At 31.7% G+C, this 15,159-nt stretch overlaps 1 protein-coding gene across 7 annotated transcripts in view; it reads right to left on the bottom strand.

Moving 5' to 3' along the window:
* TUT7 (terminal uridylyl transferase 7) overlaps window positions 1-15,159 on the bottom strand; it is an 84,718-nt gene that overhangs the window by 49,137 nt on the left and 20,422 nt on the right. For all 7 annotated transcript variants that reach the window (XM_031937850.1, XM_031937833.1, XM_031937854.1 and 4 more), the window contains 6 exons: window positions 11,931-12,019; window positions 9,689-9,740; window positions 6,926-6,995; window positions 6,197-6,323; window positions 3,692-3,811; window positions 1,159-1,290 (listed from right to left, as the gene is read on the bottom strand). In XM_031937850.1, the coding sequence (XP_031793710.1) occupies window positions 1,159-1,290; window positions 3,692-3,811; window positions 6,197-6,323; window positions 6,926-6,995; window positions 9,689-9,740; window positions 11,931-12,019 (590 nt within the window). The remainder of the gene's footprint in view (window positions 1-1,158; window positions 1,291-3,691; window positions 3,812-6,196; window positions 6,324-6,925; window positions 6,996-9,688; window positions 9,741-11,930; window positions 12,020-15,159) is intronic.

Below are 15,159 nucleotides of genomic sequence, written 5' to 3'. Positions count from 1 at the left end.
GTCAAAAAAGAATTATACTTTGATATTCAAGAAACATTATGGAAAATTATTTCAAATTTGAAAGACCATTTTAGTAGGTGAAAAAATTAAATGATAGAAAACTATATAAGCCACAAATATCATATACTTAGGGATCTGAATAACAAGTAATATTTTTCTTAATATTTTTCATCTCATTTTACACAAATCTTTATTAAAATCTTATTAAATACTAGGGCTGAAAGGACAGATATAAGCTCCTCTCAGGAAAGTTTTTTCGTTGATATGGGGGATTCTCTCTGAGGGAAGACTGGTAGTACTACCTCTGTAAGTTAAGTCTTTGCACATTATCTGGGTCATTCAAAAGTTTAAACTAACTTGCTCAGGGATATATATATAATTTATGTCACAAATGATTTTTGAACAGAGGCTTTCCTAATTTTGAAATGGAAGCTCTACCCATTATGCCATGCTTTTCAGAAAGTTTCTTCAAAGGATGCTTTAAGTATTTCATTATTATCATTTATGGAATTTATTACTAGAGGTCAAGAATTTTGCCGATAGGTAATCTCATTTCAACCCTGGAAAACTAAGGAGCTTTAACAGAGTTCAAGTAACCAAACTGGGCTTGGAGCCTAGAATTTCCCTGAATTCTATTTACTTGAAAATCATCTTAGTCTTGATTGTAAATCCAAATGAATGTTGTATGTTAGCCATTACATTATATGGGAAATGTAAGAAAATTAATCTTGAATTCCCTTGTGACATTTTTTGCACTGCTGTCTTAAATATGGTGGTTTATTACATGAATTTTACCTCTGCTGCTCATTCTCTATAAAAAATGGCAAGCAATAAGATGAGAAAGTAAGTGGGCACATGTCCTCTTTTTCCTTTAAGAATAGTAAACAGTTTTACTATTCCTAAGAGAATTTTGTAGATCCATAAAATGTGAAGTCAAATGAAGACAGATTTATCAAAATGTTATTTTGTACAGAAATACATAGAAATAAGTAATAAAGGAATATGAAAGAAACATGAAAAATCCTATAAAATCAATGCAATTTTCCTTGGATTGAATCAAAATTATCAATAATAAATCAATTAACCCAATCTTGAGTAATTAAAAACTGACCAAGTTTTTCAGTTTAATTATGAAAGCAGATAAAAATAAGTTCAGACCTTTCCTCTTTTAAAAGATGTTTCCTTAGATGATTCATCATCTCTCGTAGTAATCTGTTCCCAAACCACCAAATCATTTTCAACTTCTTTAAGGTTAAAATTTACTAATTTATTCAATGAGAATCCGTCAATCTAGGAAAACAGGACAAATTCAATCTTGATAAATTAAAAACAGTATTTAATGTTATATCAATGGTTATCAATCTTAAATAAATTGCTAGATTTCATCCCATAGAAAATTCCATTATAGAATATATTAAACTGAGTCCTAAGGAATCTTATTGAGCTATCTACAAAGTTTTGTTTTAAATGTGTGAAAAAAAATTGGCTCTCAGTGCACTACTTTCTTACTTGAAGTATTTTTTTAAAGGCACCAACTAAAAATATTAGTTGTATACAGGAGACTGATTTCCCACAAATCCCAGCTAAAAAAAATTAAGATTGAAAGGACTAATAAAAGAAGACTCATAAAGATGTACAACTTTTTGTCTTCATTGTGTCAACCTATGTCTAACACAGGGTAATGACACTTAAAAAAAATATGGAGAATTCTTTGTAAAAATAACTGAGAGTAGCATTTGGAAATGTCAAAGTAGTTAACCCTTCCACATTGTGACTTTCTCCATTGTGGTTTTGCTATGTATCAAGGTCAGAATAAAAGGTATCATAAACATCCCAAAAAAGAAAAAGAAGAAAATTCAGGCTTTTTCTCTGGTATAAAGATATTATAGTCACAAAAGCTGGGAAAGACCTGAGAAAAGTTCGAATTAATTCCAAAAGCAATTCCAGTAACATTGAGTTGGTAAATTAACATGGCATCTGGTATGAAAACAGGAACAGCTCTTTATCAAATATAGTGTTTTTTACACTTATCCAAATTGAGTTCAAATGAGCAGGATTAGTTCTGGAAGGCTGCAAACCTCAGAACCTTCCCCAATGAAAGCGAATTCAGTCTTTTGCAAACCAACATCTCTAATTCATTTCAGCTTTTTTCTTTTCTTTCACAATTCCCCAATGGGAAGAGGGGATGAAAGGAAAAGAAAAAAGAAAGAAAAAGTTGAAGTGGATACTTGTCCTCTTTTCCCTTTAAGTATAGTAAACAGTTTTACTATTCCTAAAAGAATTTTGTAGATCTATAAAATGTGAAGCCACATGAAGACAGATTTATCAAAATATTATTTTGTATAGAAATACACAGAAAGCATTTTTCTTTAAATAACAGAAACCAGAATGGTCAAAAGAGAGAACACTGGGTATAAAATCAGAAGACCCAAGTTTGAAACATGGTCTGTCAAGATAATTTCATCAGTGCAATCTCAAGAGAAACAATGATGAATAACTTGTAAGTTAAGAACAGAGAGGATTCCTGAGGATAACCAAATTACTATTTTTTGTAATTATTGATATTGTTGCACTGTCATTGTTTCAAAATAGTTCAAATGGCAAAATTTAAGAATTTACAAGTAAATTCAAGCGGTAGATGTATTTATTTAATACAAATATTGTATATTTTCTCTACATTGTGTATATATGTATATTTAGGGTTGAGTGTACTTTTCTTTCAAGAATACACTCACATACACACCCCTTCGATTTTATTGCATAGAAAACTCTTCCTGATAAGGAGAAATTGCTTCTCCCAATTCATAAGACAACCTTTTTACAACCTAGTCTTAAGAGTTTCTAAGACAAGGCCAAATGATTGACCAGGTTTACATGGCCAGAATGTATCTGATGCAGAACTGGAAACAGGTCCAGACTCACAGATCATCTCTCTATCTACTGTGTTTTCCTCTAGCTTACAATGTCTCAAAAAAAAAAAAAAAATTAACACTTAAAATGCTCGTATTTCTTTTTGGGGAAAAAAAGTCAGGCACCTAAGAGATGTACTACACAGAATGTAACAAATTAGTCCTCAGTCTCTTAACAATTCTTCCTGCTTCTATTCTCCAACCAACTCTTCTAATCCATTTTTATGCAATGGTCTAGTCATGTCACTCCTTTGCTCAAAAATATTTAGTGATTCCATATTGCCAACTATGCCTAGTTCAAACTGCTTTTTGTGGCATTCAAGGCCATTTACAATCTGGCACCACTCAACTTTTAAACCATAACTCACATCACTCTCTAACAAATATGCTATTTTTCAGAAAAATTATTCTATTTCCTATATACCCAATGAACTCGTCCAATTCTGTGCTTTTGCTTTTATCACTTCCTGTGCTTTGAATATCCTCTTTTCTTCTTTGTCAATTCCTACCCATCCTTTAAAGAGCAACTCTTTATTATGAGTTGCTTTCCCTCTTTCCCTCTCACTCAACACTCAATCTTTAATGCACCTGATAATTTTATAAGGCCGTCTTGTTTACAATTTGAATGTTTCCCAGGGCCTAAACATAATTAATTGAACTGAATTATCCTGACTAGCAAGGAAATAGGAATTCAATGGTAAAACTGAGAAAATTCTGCTTTGAAGCAAATATATTTATTGTAAAAGATACAATTTCATAGTTTAAAAAAAAGTGAAATTTACCCATGATCCTAGATATACAGGAAGAACTGGTTCTTTTCTTTGCTGAAGAAAGAAAATGGCCATTAGGGCAAATACGTAGGATGGTAAGCCTCCTTCTTCAGGATGATCTGCACAACAAAGCTAAAAATAAAAGAGGGAAAAGTGGATGAGTTTATTTCCCCTAACTTTTCGTTCTCCAAGATTGGTTATATATAAAAAATAACCATTACTTTGAACCACCTGTTAAGAAAACTATGTAAGTAAAATGTGACACAACACACTGGCTCCTCAAGAAATAAGTGTTCAGTAATCTTGTTGATTTGATCTGCTTTAAGGTCCAACGTTCAGGTGGGTTACAACAGCAAGTCATTGATTTATATCGTTACTGTGGGCATGGTTGACTTTCCCTTGTTAATAATAATAATAGCTAGTATTTAGATCATGTTAAGTTTTGCAAATCTCTTCAAAGTTGTATCATTTTCTTCTCACAATTATCCCGAGGTGGAAGCTATCAATTTTACATTTTTCAGATGAGGAAACCGAGTCAGAGAGATGTTATTTGACTTATCAAGTTCACACAACCAACAAACATGGTTGCTAGACTTAAACTTTTTGACTCCAGGTCCAGTGCTCTATCCATTGTGCCACCAACTGCCTTCAGCTGTACACCCAATTTGGTTATTACAAAAGAAACTAATTGCTGTTGTTTGTGCTTCATTCTTGAAGAAAAACAATGACATTATGAGATAGTGTCTTGATTTGTGCATGAGCTGAATTTAAATGAGGTAGGGCAGCACAAAGTCATCAGCCCCACTCTCTCTCTCTTCTAGAGTCATCAAAGTCCAGTGGCAAGACAAAAGTCAAGATGACTGATGCTATTTGAGAAGCTTATATTTTATAAAATATTTTGGGGTTTGGGAGCTAGGTTGTTTATTTTATTTTAATCACCCACCCACCTATCATTTTCAAAAAGTGAAGATTTATTTTTTGACTTGTGTAATTTTAATTTCCAATTTCTTGAAAATAAAGCTCTGAAATACCCCCCCCCCCAAAAAAAAACAAAAACAAAAAACCAGGCTTTAAAAAAGCCCATTGTGTTTCAAATGGAGTTAATTTGTTTCAGTCATTTTTGACTCTTTGTGATCTAATTTGGGGTTTTTCTTGGCAAAGATAATGGAATGGTATGCCATTTCCTTCTCTAGTTCATTTTATAAATGAGGAAATTGAGGCAAATAGGATTGCTTTACACCCCAGGTCACACTGGTAATAAGTGTTTGAGGCCAGATTTGAACTCAGGAAAATGAGTCTTTCTAATTCCAAGTCTAGTACTCTTTCTATTGCACCATCTAGCTTGACTATGAAATCACTTTGGCTTTCATTAGATGACCAATAATAATTTGGTGCCTTTAGAATTCTGAGGATGTGATCAATTCAAGGTGATTAAGTACTATTCAATTCTAATTACATAGGAAAATACTACCCTGAAGTATAGTATTTAGTTGAAAAAAACACGACTCATATTGCCAATAATAAATGTAAATTATGTATGATGATCCAGGGGCATGTAGTTTAGGAATAAAACCCACTGTGCCAGGACTGAAAACTGAATTTGAACCCTGGTTTTTATCATACTAGTTATGTGACCTTGAGCAAGCTTTGCCTTTAAGACTTGGTTTCCTCAACTATAAATTGGGGATGACAATTTTTTCCCTGCCTTCCTCACAGGGTTATCAGGAGGGGAGGTAAAAAGATAATATACAATTGTGATTCCTTTACATTATCATCATCACTCTACTGTTGCAACTTCAAGTCCATCAATTGTCCAGGTCATTCTATTTGAACTCAAATTCATTTTTGGAAGAACCAAGTAAGTTCAATTTACTGCCTGGAAACTCTTAGAACACCAGTGGATTCAAGTATATGTACTCTACTACAATTATGAACACAATTCAAATTCATGAGTCATTTATTGCTAATCTGATGGCTGAGTACAAAATACAAAGATACTGCTTTAATATTTCTGCCAATTATACCAGAGAAAAAACTTTGATATTCTTGCTATTCAGTATATAATCATCTATACTTCTAAATGTTAAAAGACAAATTGTACTACCATCTCAATTTAATTTTAAAATTTTGCAGCATTCTTCTAATCAGTATTTCAATTACACTAACTTTAAAATTTCAGATAAAGACATTCAGAATGCATCCTGTCCCTGTTTGGGTCCCAAATCAAGAAAATATAATTAAAATGTAATATTTTGATTAATTTTTTTTAAAGGGAGGCCACTCAAAGTTTAGAGTATACTGAAAGATTTTTAAGGAAATGAAAATATCAAAATTTCCATTACTCCTTCAGATTTCAAGATTTTTTTCATTTGCCCAGAAAATAATAATGTCTTAGATTCTGATATACATCCATAATTTAAAAAATAAAAATAAAGAGGCTACAAATGAAGCTTAATGAATGTGTAAATTTATCCTCATATAAAGACATATGATTGTATTTAGAGTGCCCATACTTACCTTTGCCCAATATCTGAAGGCTATTACCAGAGGCACCAGTTTAGGTTCTAGTTTTCCAAGAGCAGCTAAATGATTTGTAGTCAGACAAGCATTTTCATTTCCTGCACTCACTTTACAAATGAGGCCACTAAAACAATGAAAAAACAAACCAATTAGGATCTAAGATAATCATAAAAATATGAAAATTTAATTTAGTGTTTTAAAAAAGATTTACTAAGCTGAAACTATTTCATAGTTCAACTTATGAAAAATGTTTCTAAGAAACAGGAACAATAATGAAAAAGCTAACTTCTATTAAAAACACATACAGTAGAACTGTGCATTACATAAAATGGGAGGAATACGTCCAGGGAAAAGCAGGCATTCATACCTACTGAGGAATCAAGTGTTACTTTTTATGTGACATATTCATGCTAAACACATCACTACATCCAAAAATGCATCCAAAAATGGAGTGATGGAAAATTTAGTGGCCAATGTTTTAGTCATGTATTGAAATTGGTGAAAAATGTTTTCCCCCAACAGTGTTTTCTTTGATTGGCTTTAAAAAAAAAAAAGAGGACTTTTACCAGAATTACCCAAAATACAGTAAATGTCAATAGTAAATTTGTGAAATACTAATGTATGCATCAATTTATTTTGGCAACTGAATCATTTAGACAATTACATACATCTCCCTGTTGATTTATGTGACCTTAATGCCTATAAACAGTAAATACAAACTGAGACCTTTGTTTTTCTCGACACACCACCACTGGCACTCTAGCATGGAAATCTGCATCAATATCAATGAAAGATTCTGAGGAAAGAAAAAGTAGTATGCATGTTAATAAAATTTTTTGTAAAAACAGAACTTGATAAGAGTATTAGAAGAGGCTTTTTTGATTTGGTCTTTTAAAAGAGAACTATAGAAAAAAGAACTTCTAACCTATGTGTAATAACGAAAGATATAAGTACTAGGGTCCAAGGATTCACATGATTTGTACAATTTCCTTTTTAAGACTGGGTTTCCCCATTTCACCCAAAATCTAATTGTAGCAACAACTGAAGGTTCCAAAGCAGTTGTTAACTGATATGAAAACTTTGATCTGTCTATTTTTGACCTAGGAACACTCTTGTTTTCATAGGAAACCAGCTGAGCCACTGTTTCTTCCTTCCATGATATTAGTGCCAGACACAATGCTGACACCCAATCAACTTTAGTCCTACTTCAACTTGGAATTCCTGAATTAAGGGACCCAACAAGCCTCACTCCTCAGTAACTGTTTATTGGAGAGATACTTTTCAACTCATTTTTAAAATGCCATGGAAAAAGTTGATGGTTGGTTAGTAAAGCATGTGGTACAAATTAGATTACACTACTTATGTTTAAAGGTGTAACAGGCTAAGAGATATTGAGAACATAGAAATACTATAAACATTACTAAAATTTGTTCTACTATTCTATAACAATTAACTTTCTTAACCATTTTTAAATTATAGCTTTTTATTTACAAGATATATGCATGGGTAATTTTCCAGCATTGACAACTGCAAAACCTTTTGTTCCAATTTTTCTCCTTTTTCTCCCCACCTCCTTCCCCCATATGGCATATGTCAAAGTATATGCTTATCCATTCTTATAAGGAAGTTTTTAGATGTTTACACTAATAGCCTCTCTCCTTAATTATTAGTATTGATTTTGTATTTAATTATATAAGAGAGGAAGCAAGTCTGGAGTAGTGGAGATAGAACTGGTCCAGGAGCCAGAAGACCTGACCATCAAGTCCTGTACCTGTGCTACATCCTGTCCTGTGTGTGACCCTGAACAGATGGATCAGCCTGGCACCCCTCAAAGCTCTAAGCTGTTTTGTCATTGAGGAGTTCTCTCTGTATGAGTCCCAATTATCATCCCCATCCCAGTAGTTCCATGGAATATATGTATTTGTAGTTTTTCCTGCAAGCCCCTTAAGAGCAGGGATTATTTTATTTTTTTGTCTTTGTATGATGGCTGAAACAGAATGGATTTTTAAACCTTGTTGATTGATGAATTTTAGGCAAAATCAAAATGAGAAATGAAAAAGACCAACTTCAATAATAGTTATATTTCTACATTTTTTACAACTCGCACAAAGGTAGTAAATTAGTAGAGATAGCATCTAAATCCAGCTCTTCTGACTTCCAAACCAGTGTTCTTTACATTATACCAACATAACTTAACTGTCTTATCAATATAAATTTTCACATCTATCGCAACTGATATTCTACTCTGACCATAATAAACAGAAAAATGTTTTGCAACTTTTATCAACAGCGGTCAAAATGATAGATGATGCATAGATTGACCCTTATGCTTATTTAAAATTTGGCTGCCAACTTTTCTCCTTTAGGGAATTTTAATTATAAAAACAGAGTAAACTGCTTATGTCTACCTTTACTTCCTGGGCTCAATACCGAAAGCTTTATTAAGAATATCTTTTTGATATGCTAAGAGTCAGAAAATTAATTATTAGACAATGGTTCCCTTTACTTAGGATACTGAAGAACATAAAATAAAATATTCCACTGAGAATAATAGAAATATAAATAGTTACTGGTGGACACTGCATTAACCAACCGATAAACTTTAACTTGACTATAGACCACTTAAGGCTTGAAGCCAAGATGTGATTATGTAATATATGTGCATGTATGTTAAGGCTTTAACAGTTGTTAAAGGGAGCAGACATTGTACACATTTAAAAAAATCTCAAGTCCATCAGTTATTTATTTCAGCTGAAGCTTAACTTATTTTACTCATTACTATAAGAGTTAGGGAGCTTGAAGATGTATGGTACAATAGAAAGAACACTTATATGGGAGTCAAGAAGCTTGAGCTGAGTTAGTCTCCTTAGGTCTCAATCTTTTCTTGCAGAAAATGAATGGGGTGGAGGGTAGAGTATTTGGACTAGATTATTTACAGTCTCTAAAACTCCATTATCTTTTATCCTTTTCTAACTTTATTAGGATGTATGATTTATAAGTCTTATTATGTTCATTAGGATCTCACCTATTATATTAGGTCAAATATATTATGATACAATCTAATTCTGTATTTTTATGTAGGAATAAGTTTCATTCATAAATAAAATCATACTTAACAGACTATTCACAATAGAGCTATTAGCAGGACTGGCAGAATAAAAGAATACTACGTTTGGAGTATAGTGGATTTAGTTTTAAATCCTATCTAGCTTACGTGACTTGGGAGAATAACGTCATATTTGAGGTCTCAAATGAAATGAGATAAAATAATAAGACTGTATGATCTGAATGATACAGAAGAGTTATTCTCCAGCTCTAAATCCTTTAATTTCCTATGAAATCAGAAATTTCTATAATTCACTGTCTATCTTTTCATACATATATTCAAATACTATACAACATCTTTTTTCCCTTTCAAAATGTCAGATTTAAATAGACAATTTAAACACAAAGGAATGATTTTATGAGTATAAATGAAAAATATCTTACCACTGCTCTTTAAAATTTCTTGAATAAGTAAAAGCACATCTGGTTGAGTCATCTATGAAATAATTGAAATACATAAAAAATGAGACAGCTCAATCCACAAGTGTTTTTTTCTTCTTTTTTAAAATCTTAAGTGTGACGATATATAGCTCAAAACAGAAATGTACATATTGGGATCGAAACAATAAGTTGAATAATTACAAAGTCATACGTGCATTAGATATTTATTCTTTAGGACACAAAACTTTCCCCTTTAAACTATGATGAAGGTATCCAGAAGAACAACTATTACATAGTTACACTTTGGAAAGCTGGCATCTAGGCAACTGGAATATTAAGTAACTAATAGTACCTCACCTGTGGAAGACTTTGGGGAAGAGCTGATACAAAGACACAAGGATCAACTAAGTAGTATTACGATTGGGTGGATAACTGATCAGAATATTCGAAGGTTAAAGGCTTCCAATTTTCAATTTATGATTGGTTGGTGAGTTGCCCAAGTAGCCATAAAAACCAATCCCCATGGGTATGCAGAAAACTAGGGAAGCTAAAGTGAACAGAGCATTAGCAGGACAGGGGTAAAGGGAGGGAAATTAGTGAAATACAGCAGGCAAGGGGAAGACTTCAATATTGGCATCAATCTGCATTTCCATTTCTGTTCTCTAGAACAACCAGTTCCTCTACTGTGCTAGGTAAACAAAGATAATATGATTAAAAGAGGGGCTTTTCAGTTTTTACTCAGAGATACAACAATACAAAGAAAAACTTAGCAAAGTTCCTGAGTGCATTTGTGTATTCTAAATTGCAAAAAATTACCTGCTACAGAATAAATGTCTAACATATTCTGTGGTTTTGGGATAGTTTTTCCAATTATGAGCAATAAAAAGAAGAGGCTACTGAAGATTGAGGTAAGCATAAAAGGGATTAAATTAGATAATTGGGGAGGGAGGTCCCTTCTAGCTTTTAATCATGTTTGCTATGTAGAAAAATCTGCATGAATCAGAAGTCCTGAGTACCAGGCTCAGCTCTCTTGCTACCTCCAGGCGTGAATGAGTAAATTAACCTCTTTGGGTCTTAGTCTCCTCACCTGTAAATGAGGAGAAAGGGTGGTAGTGAACTAGTGCTATCTAAGGTTCCTTCCTGTTCTAAAATTCTAACATCAGAATCTTTATAAACTATATAAATACATGGTAAATATTAGTCCTTAAAACTTTAGATAAGTGATCCACAACTATTACCAAATGGCACATAATTAAAAAGAACAACTGGACTCAAATGGCAGTTTTAAAAATATGGCCCATGAATTCCTAGGGGTTCCCAGGTTAAAACTTTTTTGCAACAATATTAAGGCATTATTTGTCTATTAAAATGCTATTTTAATACTAAATAATACTTTAATATATAATAATAATAGTAAAAATACTTTAACACTAAATACTAAAATATTAAAAATAGTTTTCCAACTATCTGTGTGAGGCTGGATTTTCTTCTTTTACTTCAACCAAAACAACATGTAGCAATAGATTGAATACAGAAGCAGAGATAAAAATGCAGTTGTGTTCTATTAAATCAGACATTAGAGTGATTTGCAAAAATATGTAAAATTATATCACTTCTCACTAAATATTTTTGTTGGTAAAGTTATTTTTCATATAAATGTTATGTTAACATGTAATGAGTTTATTACTGTTTTTTAAGTGAATTAAAAAATTTATTTAAAAATTTCAGTTTCAATTTCTAATATGGTAAAAATCAGTAGATAATAGCCTCATTTAAACAAAAAGTTTTGAGGGCCTTAATGATTTTTCAGAATGTAAAAAGATCCTGTGACTAAAAAGTTTAATAACCATTAGACTAGAAAACGAAAGAACATTGGACTGTTTGATATATACACTCCCTGTAAGCAAAATTTATAGATCTTTATAGCCATAATTATAACTTATTCAGCAGAATAGCAGCTAAGTAGCTATCTGTAGAAACTATTAAGAATGTAAATTTAAAAATAAAATTTCATTAAATCAAAGAATATAAGTTGGAGCAAACAGCTACCACAAAAGATAAGGTGAAATGTCTGAGAAAGCGGGCACAATTTTATATAATGCTAATATTTATCTGAAACCACTCCAAAGAGAATGCACAAAAAAAGTTAAGAATATATTCTTATAGAACTCATATTCATAAATATTTCACCACAATTTGCTTTGGTTTTAGATAAAAAAAAAAAAAAAAAAAAACTTATACTCACAGTGGCTGGAAACTGAACATCAATGTTTAAGTCCGAATTTTTGAAACCAAATCTGCTATAAGATGACCCATACAATCTTAAAGAACAATCTAAAAATAAAAATACTCCTATCAGCAAAATTTATAAAACCTTACTGACAAAGGAGACAAGTTTTTATTTTTCCTCCCCATAAAAAGAATGAAATTAAATAGATTTGCATATAAAAATTACATTAAATTTCAGGACAAATAAGGAGGAAGTATCCAAGTGCAGGTAGTTTAATTTCATCCCTAAAGTATATAACAATACTAATAAGCCAAGAAATTGCCTTTTCAATTAATTTACATTTCATGCAGAAAATTTCATAGACGCCCAATTTTCAGAAAATATTAGTAAATAAAAAATGTGACTAGAGATTCAAATACAGTGTATTTTTAAATATTTTAAAAATCCACCATTATTTTTAAATAAGAGAAGTTAAAATCTAATTTTGGTTTAATATTTGAAACCTTCCTTAAAAAGATGGGACACAAATATAAATAGTACTTTTCATTCTAACCCCACATTTATTTTCTTCTTTTATTCATTTTTTTAAAAAATTTTTTAAAGATCCTGCCAATTAACCATTTAGAGGCATTGTGGTGAAGTGGAAAGAGTAGCAGACTTGGAGTCAGAGGACCTGAGTTTTAATCCTGCCTCTTACTAGTTAGTTATGTGACTCTTCCTCTGGGATTTTAAGGTGAGGGGCTAACCTAAATGATCTCCAGGGCTAAATCCTATAATACTATTGTCTCTGAGGGTTGTTGTGAGGAAGGTGGTTTGCAAACTTTCAAGCCTTGTAAAAATGTGCACCATTACAATTTTGGGAAATAAATCATGGAAAGGATTCTTTTGTATCTGAACCATTCAAGTAATACCTCATAAAGTACACAAACATGTCACAAAAATATTTACACAAAATAATCACTTTAGAGACAACAACTCTTTAAGAATACTTACAATGGTATAGATTGAATTTAAAAGACTATACAAGACAGGACACATTCCCCTTTCCAGTAGATCGAGCCTCAAGGAAATGCAGTTTCTGGCAAAATATTTTAAGTTTATATTCTTTATTTGTACTGTGCAACTTAATTTTGAGATTACTACTTTTCTGTCAGAAAATTAGTTTTTTCTTCATGTAATTAAAAAAATTTTTTTATTGTTTTCATGTGACATTATTTCTTGGGACTACATTTTTCCATTACATGCCCATCCAATTTAATAATTGGAGAATAATTTATGTTACAGCCAACTTTTCAGAAAAGCATTTATTGCAGAAAGCAAGGCATATGATAGATATACCAAGAAGGAAAAAAGTTTCCCTTATTTCTAGACAAGTATGCATAAACCTTATAGTACTGTTAAAGATATAAAAGAATTAACAGTACTTTGAGACATAATCGGTGATTTTTTTGATAATGCTGTGACAACTACACCCATAAACCATTTGTCTAAACTATCACAGGAAAAACAAAACACACTGAAAAAAAAAATGAAAAATCTAAAACAGGAGAGGTTACATAACACTGCTGACAACTTGAGAAACCAGTTTTTACAATATGCTCACAGAAAAATTTTTTTTTCTAAATTCATTTCCAATTGTTTCTAAAAGAATTAGTTCATAAGATTTAAAGATCATTTAATACAACCAAATTTACAAATGAGAACTCAATTTACAAACTGAGATCCAAAGAGGAAAAATGAATCCCTCTAAGTCATACAGTTAATATTGGAGAACCAGGATTTGAACTCAGAGCCTGAGACTCCAAATCCAGTGATCTTTCCATTTCACCATATTGCCTCTGTAGCTTGGTAAACTTACTTTTGCATATGGAAAAAATCAAAGTGATCAAAGATCTACCTTTATTCTATACTAGATAAATCTTTGATCTCATGGATTACAATGCTCTTTCCAGCAGTGAAGAACACAACATACCCATGTCTACTAACCTTTTTGGTTACTGTCCAAGACCTCCATTGTGAATTCACACAACTTTTGAAGTCTTTATTCTAGGCTCTAAATGACCTTACATTATGTCAGCACCAACAAAGTATGCAAGTTGTCCTCTCTCATTATTAACTAGTATTCCTCCTTTTCCAGTTATTATTTAATATAATCTTGTATACATTATTTTATTGATAATTTGTTGTAGCCTATTCATGCCAGATATATACCTCTCTCCATTGCCCTTTGGTTAATTCCCAACTCTAATGTTTTGGAGGAATGTGGTTTCCCATGATTTGCAGTCATATAATACCAATAGAAGAATACCAGTATAAAAAATATGGGCTTATTTCAGAGAAAAGTTTGGGGACAATGTAAAGTTTCCCAAATGCAATCCAGCTAGCTATCTTCCTGCTTTTCAATTCGGTGTTCAATTTACTGTCCTTTTGCAGACCATGTTTCATTAATAACTGAAGGATTAGTTCTATGTACTGACCACATTTTTTTGATAAATGCTAGTTTCTTCATGTTTGGTTCAATCTTTTGATTAAATTTGGATTTTTATTTAGGAGGCTGTAATATTAGGGTTGTGATGCAAATAATGCAATAAGAACCATAAACAGAAACATCTGGAGGTCTTCACTATCTAAAAAAAACCAATAGATTTCTTCAATTTGGAATTTACACTGGAAATCCTTCATAACAGTAGCTAGCAAACACTTGTTTTTATACATTGTTTGATATTATTAAGTAGGTAATCAAATTCAATAGATACTTTTGTAATAAAAGGCTGCTGAACCCAATTTTAAAACTCTAATATATGCACAGGAGATATCTTCTTAGAGCTCTTTTACAGGAACATTATTCTTTATCTTTAAAAAAAAAGGTAATAAGCACATACCGAGATTTTTTATTCTGGAGGCTGCATGGATATAAATAAGACATGATATGCCATAGAATATAATTTGCAAAATCCTGCTCATTTCTCTCATACCTTCACCAAAGATGCTCTCAATTTTTTGTAGGCCACTTTCATATTTTATATAGATAGGGGAAACAGATATACGATTCAGGAGTTGCTATTTTCCCAATTACCTTTTTTGAGTAGTAATAATGGCCATGATCGTTTCCCCCCTTCAAAATATTACTTTATTGACATTCTTTCCTTTTTATTACATTGTAATTTCCCCAAAATACCTTCCTGTGCTACACAAATTAATACATTGGTTGAATCTGAAAATGTATTCCTTATTCTTTTCTCTT

Source organism: Sarcophilus harrisii, chromosome 1 (assembly GCF_902635505.1).
Source record: "Sarcophilus harrisii chromosome 1, mSarHar1.11, whole genome shotgun sequence".
Lineage (NCBI taxonomy): Eukaryota > Metazoa > Chordata > Mammalia > Dasyuromorphia > Dasyuridae > Sarcophilus > Sarcophilus harrisii.
The sequence above is the reverse complement of the archived record's forward strand: the minus strand, read 5'-3'. Positions and strand labels throughout refer to the sequence as shown.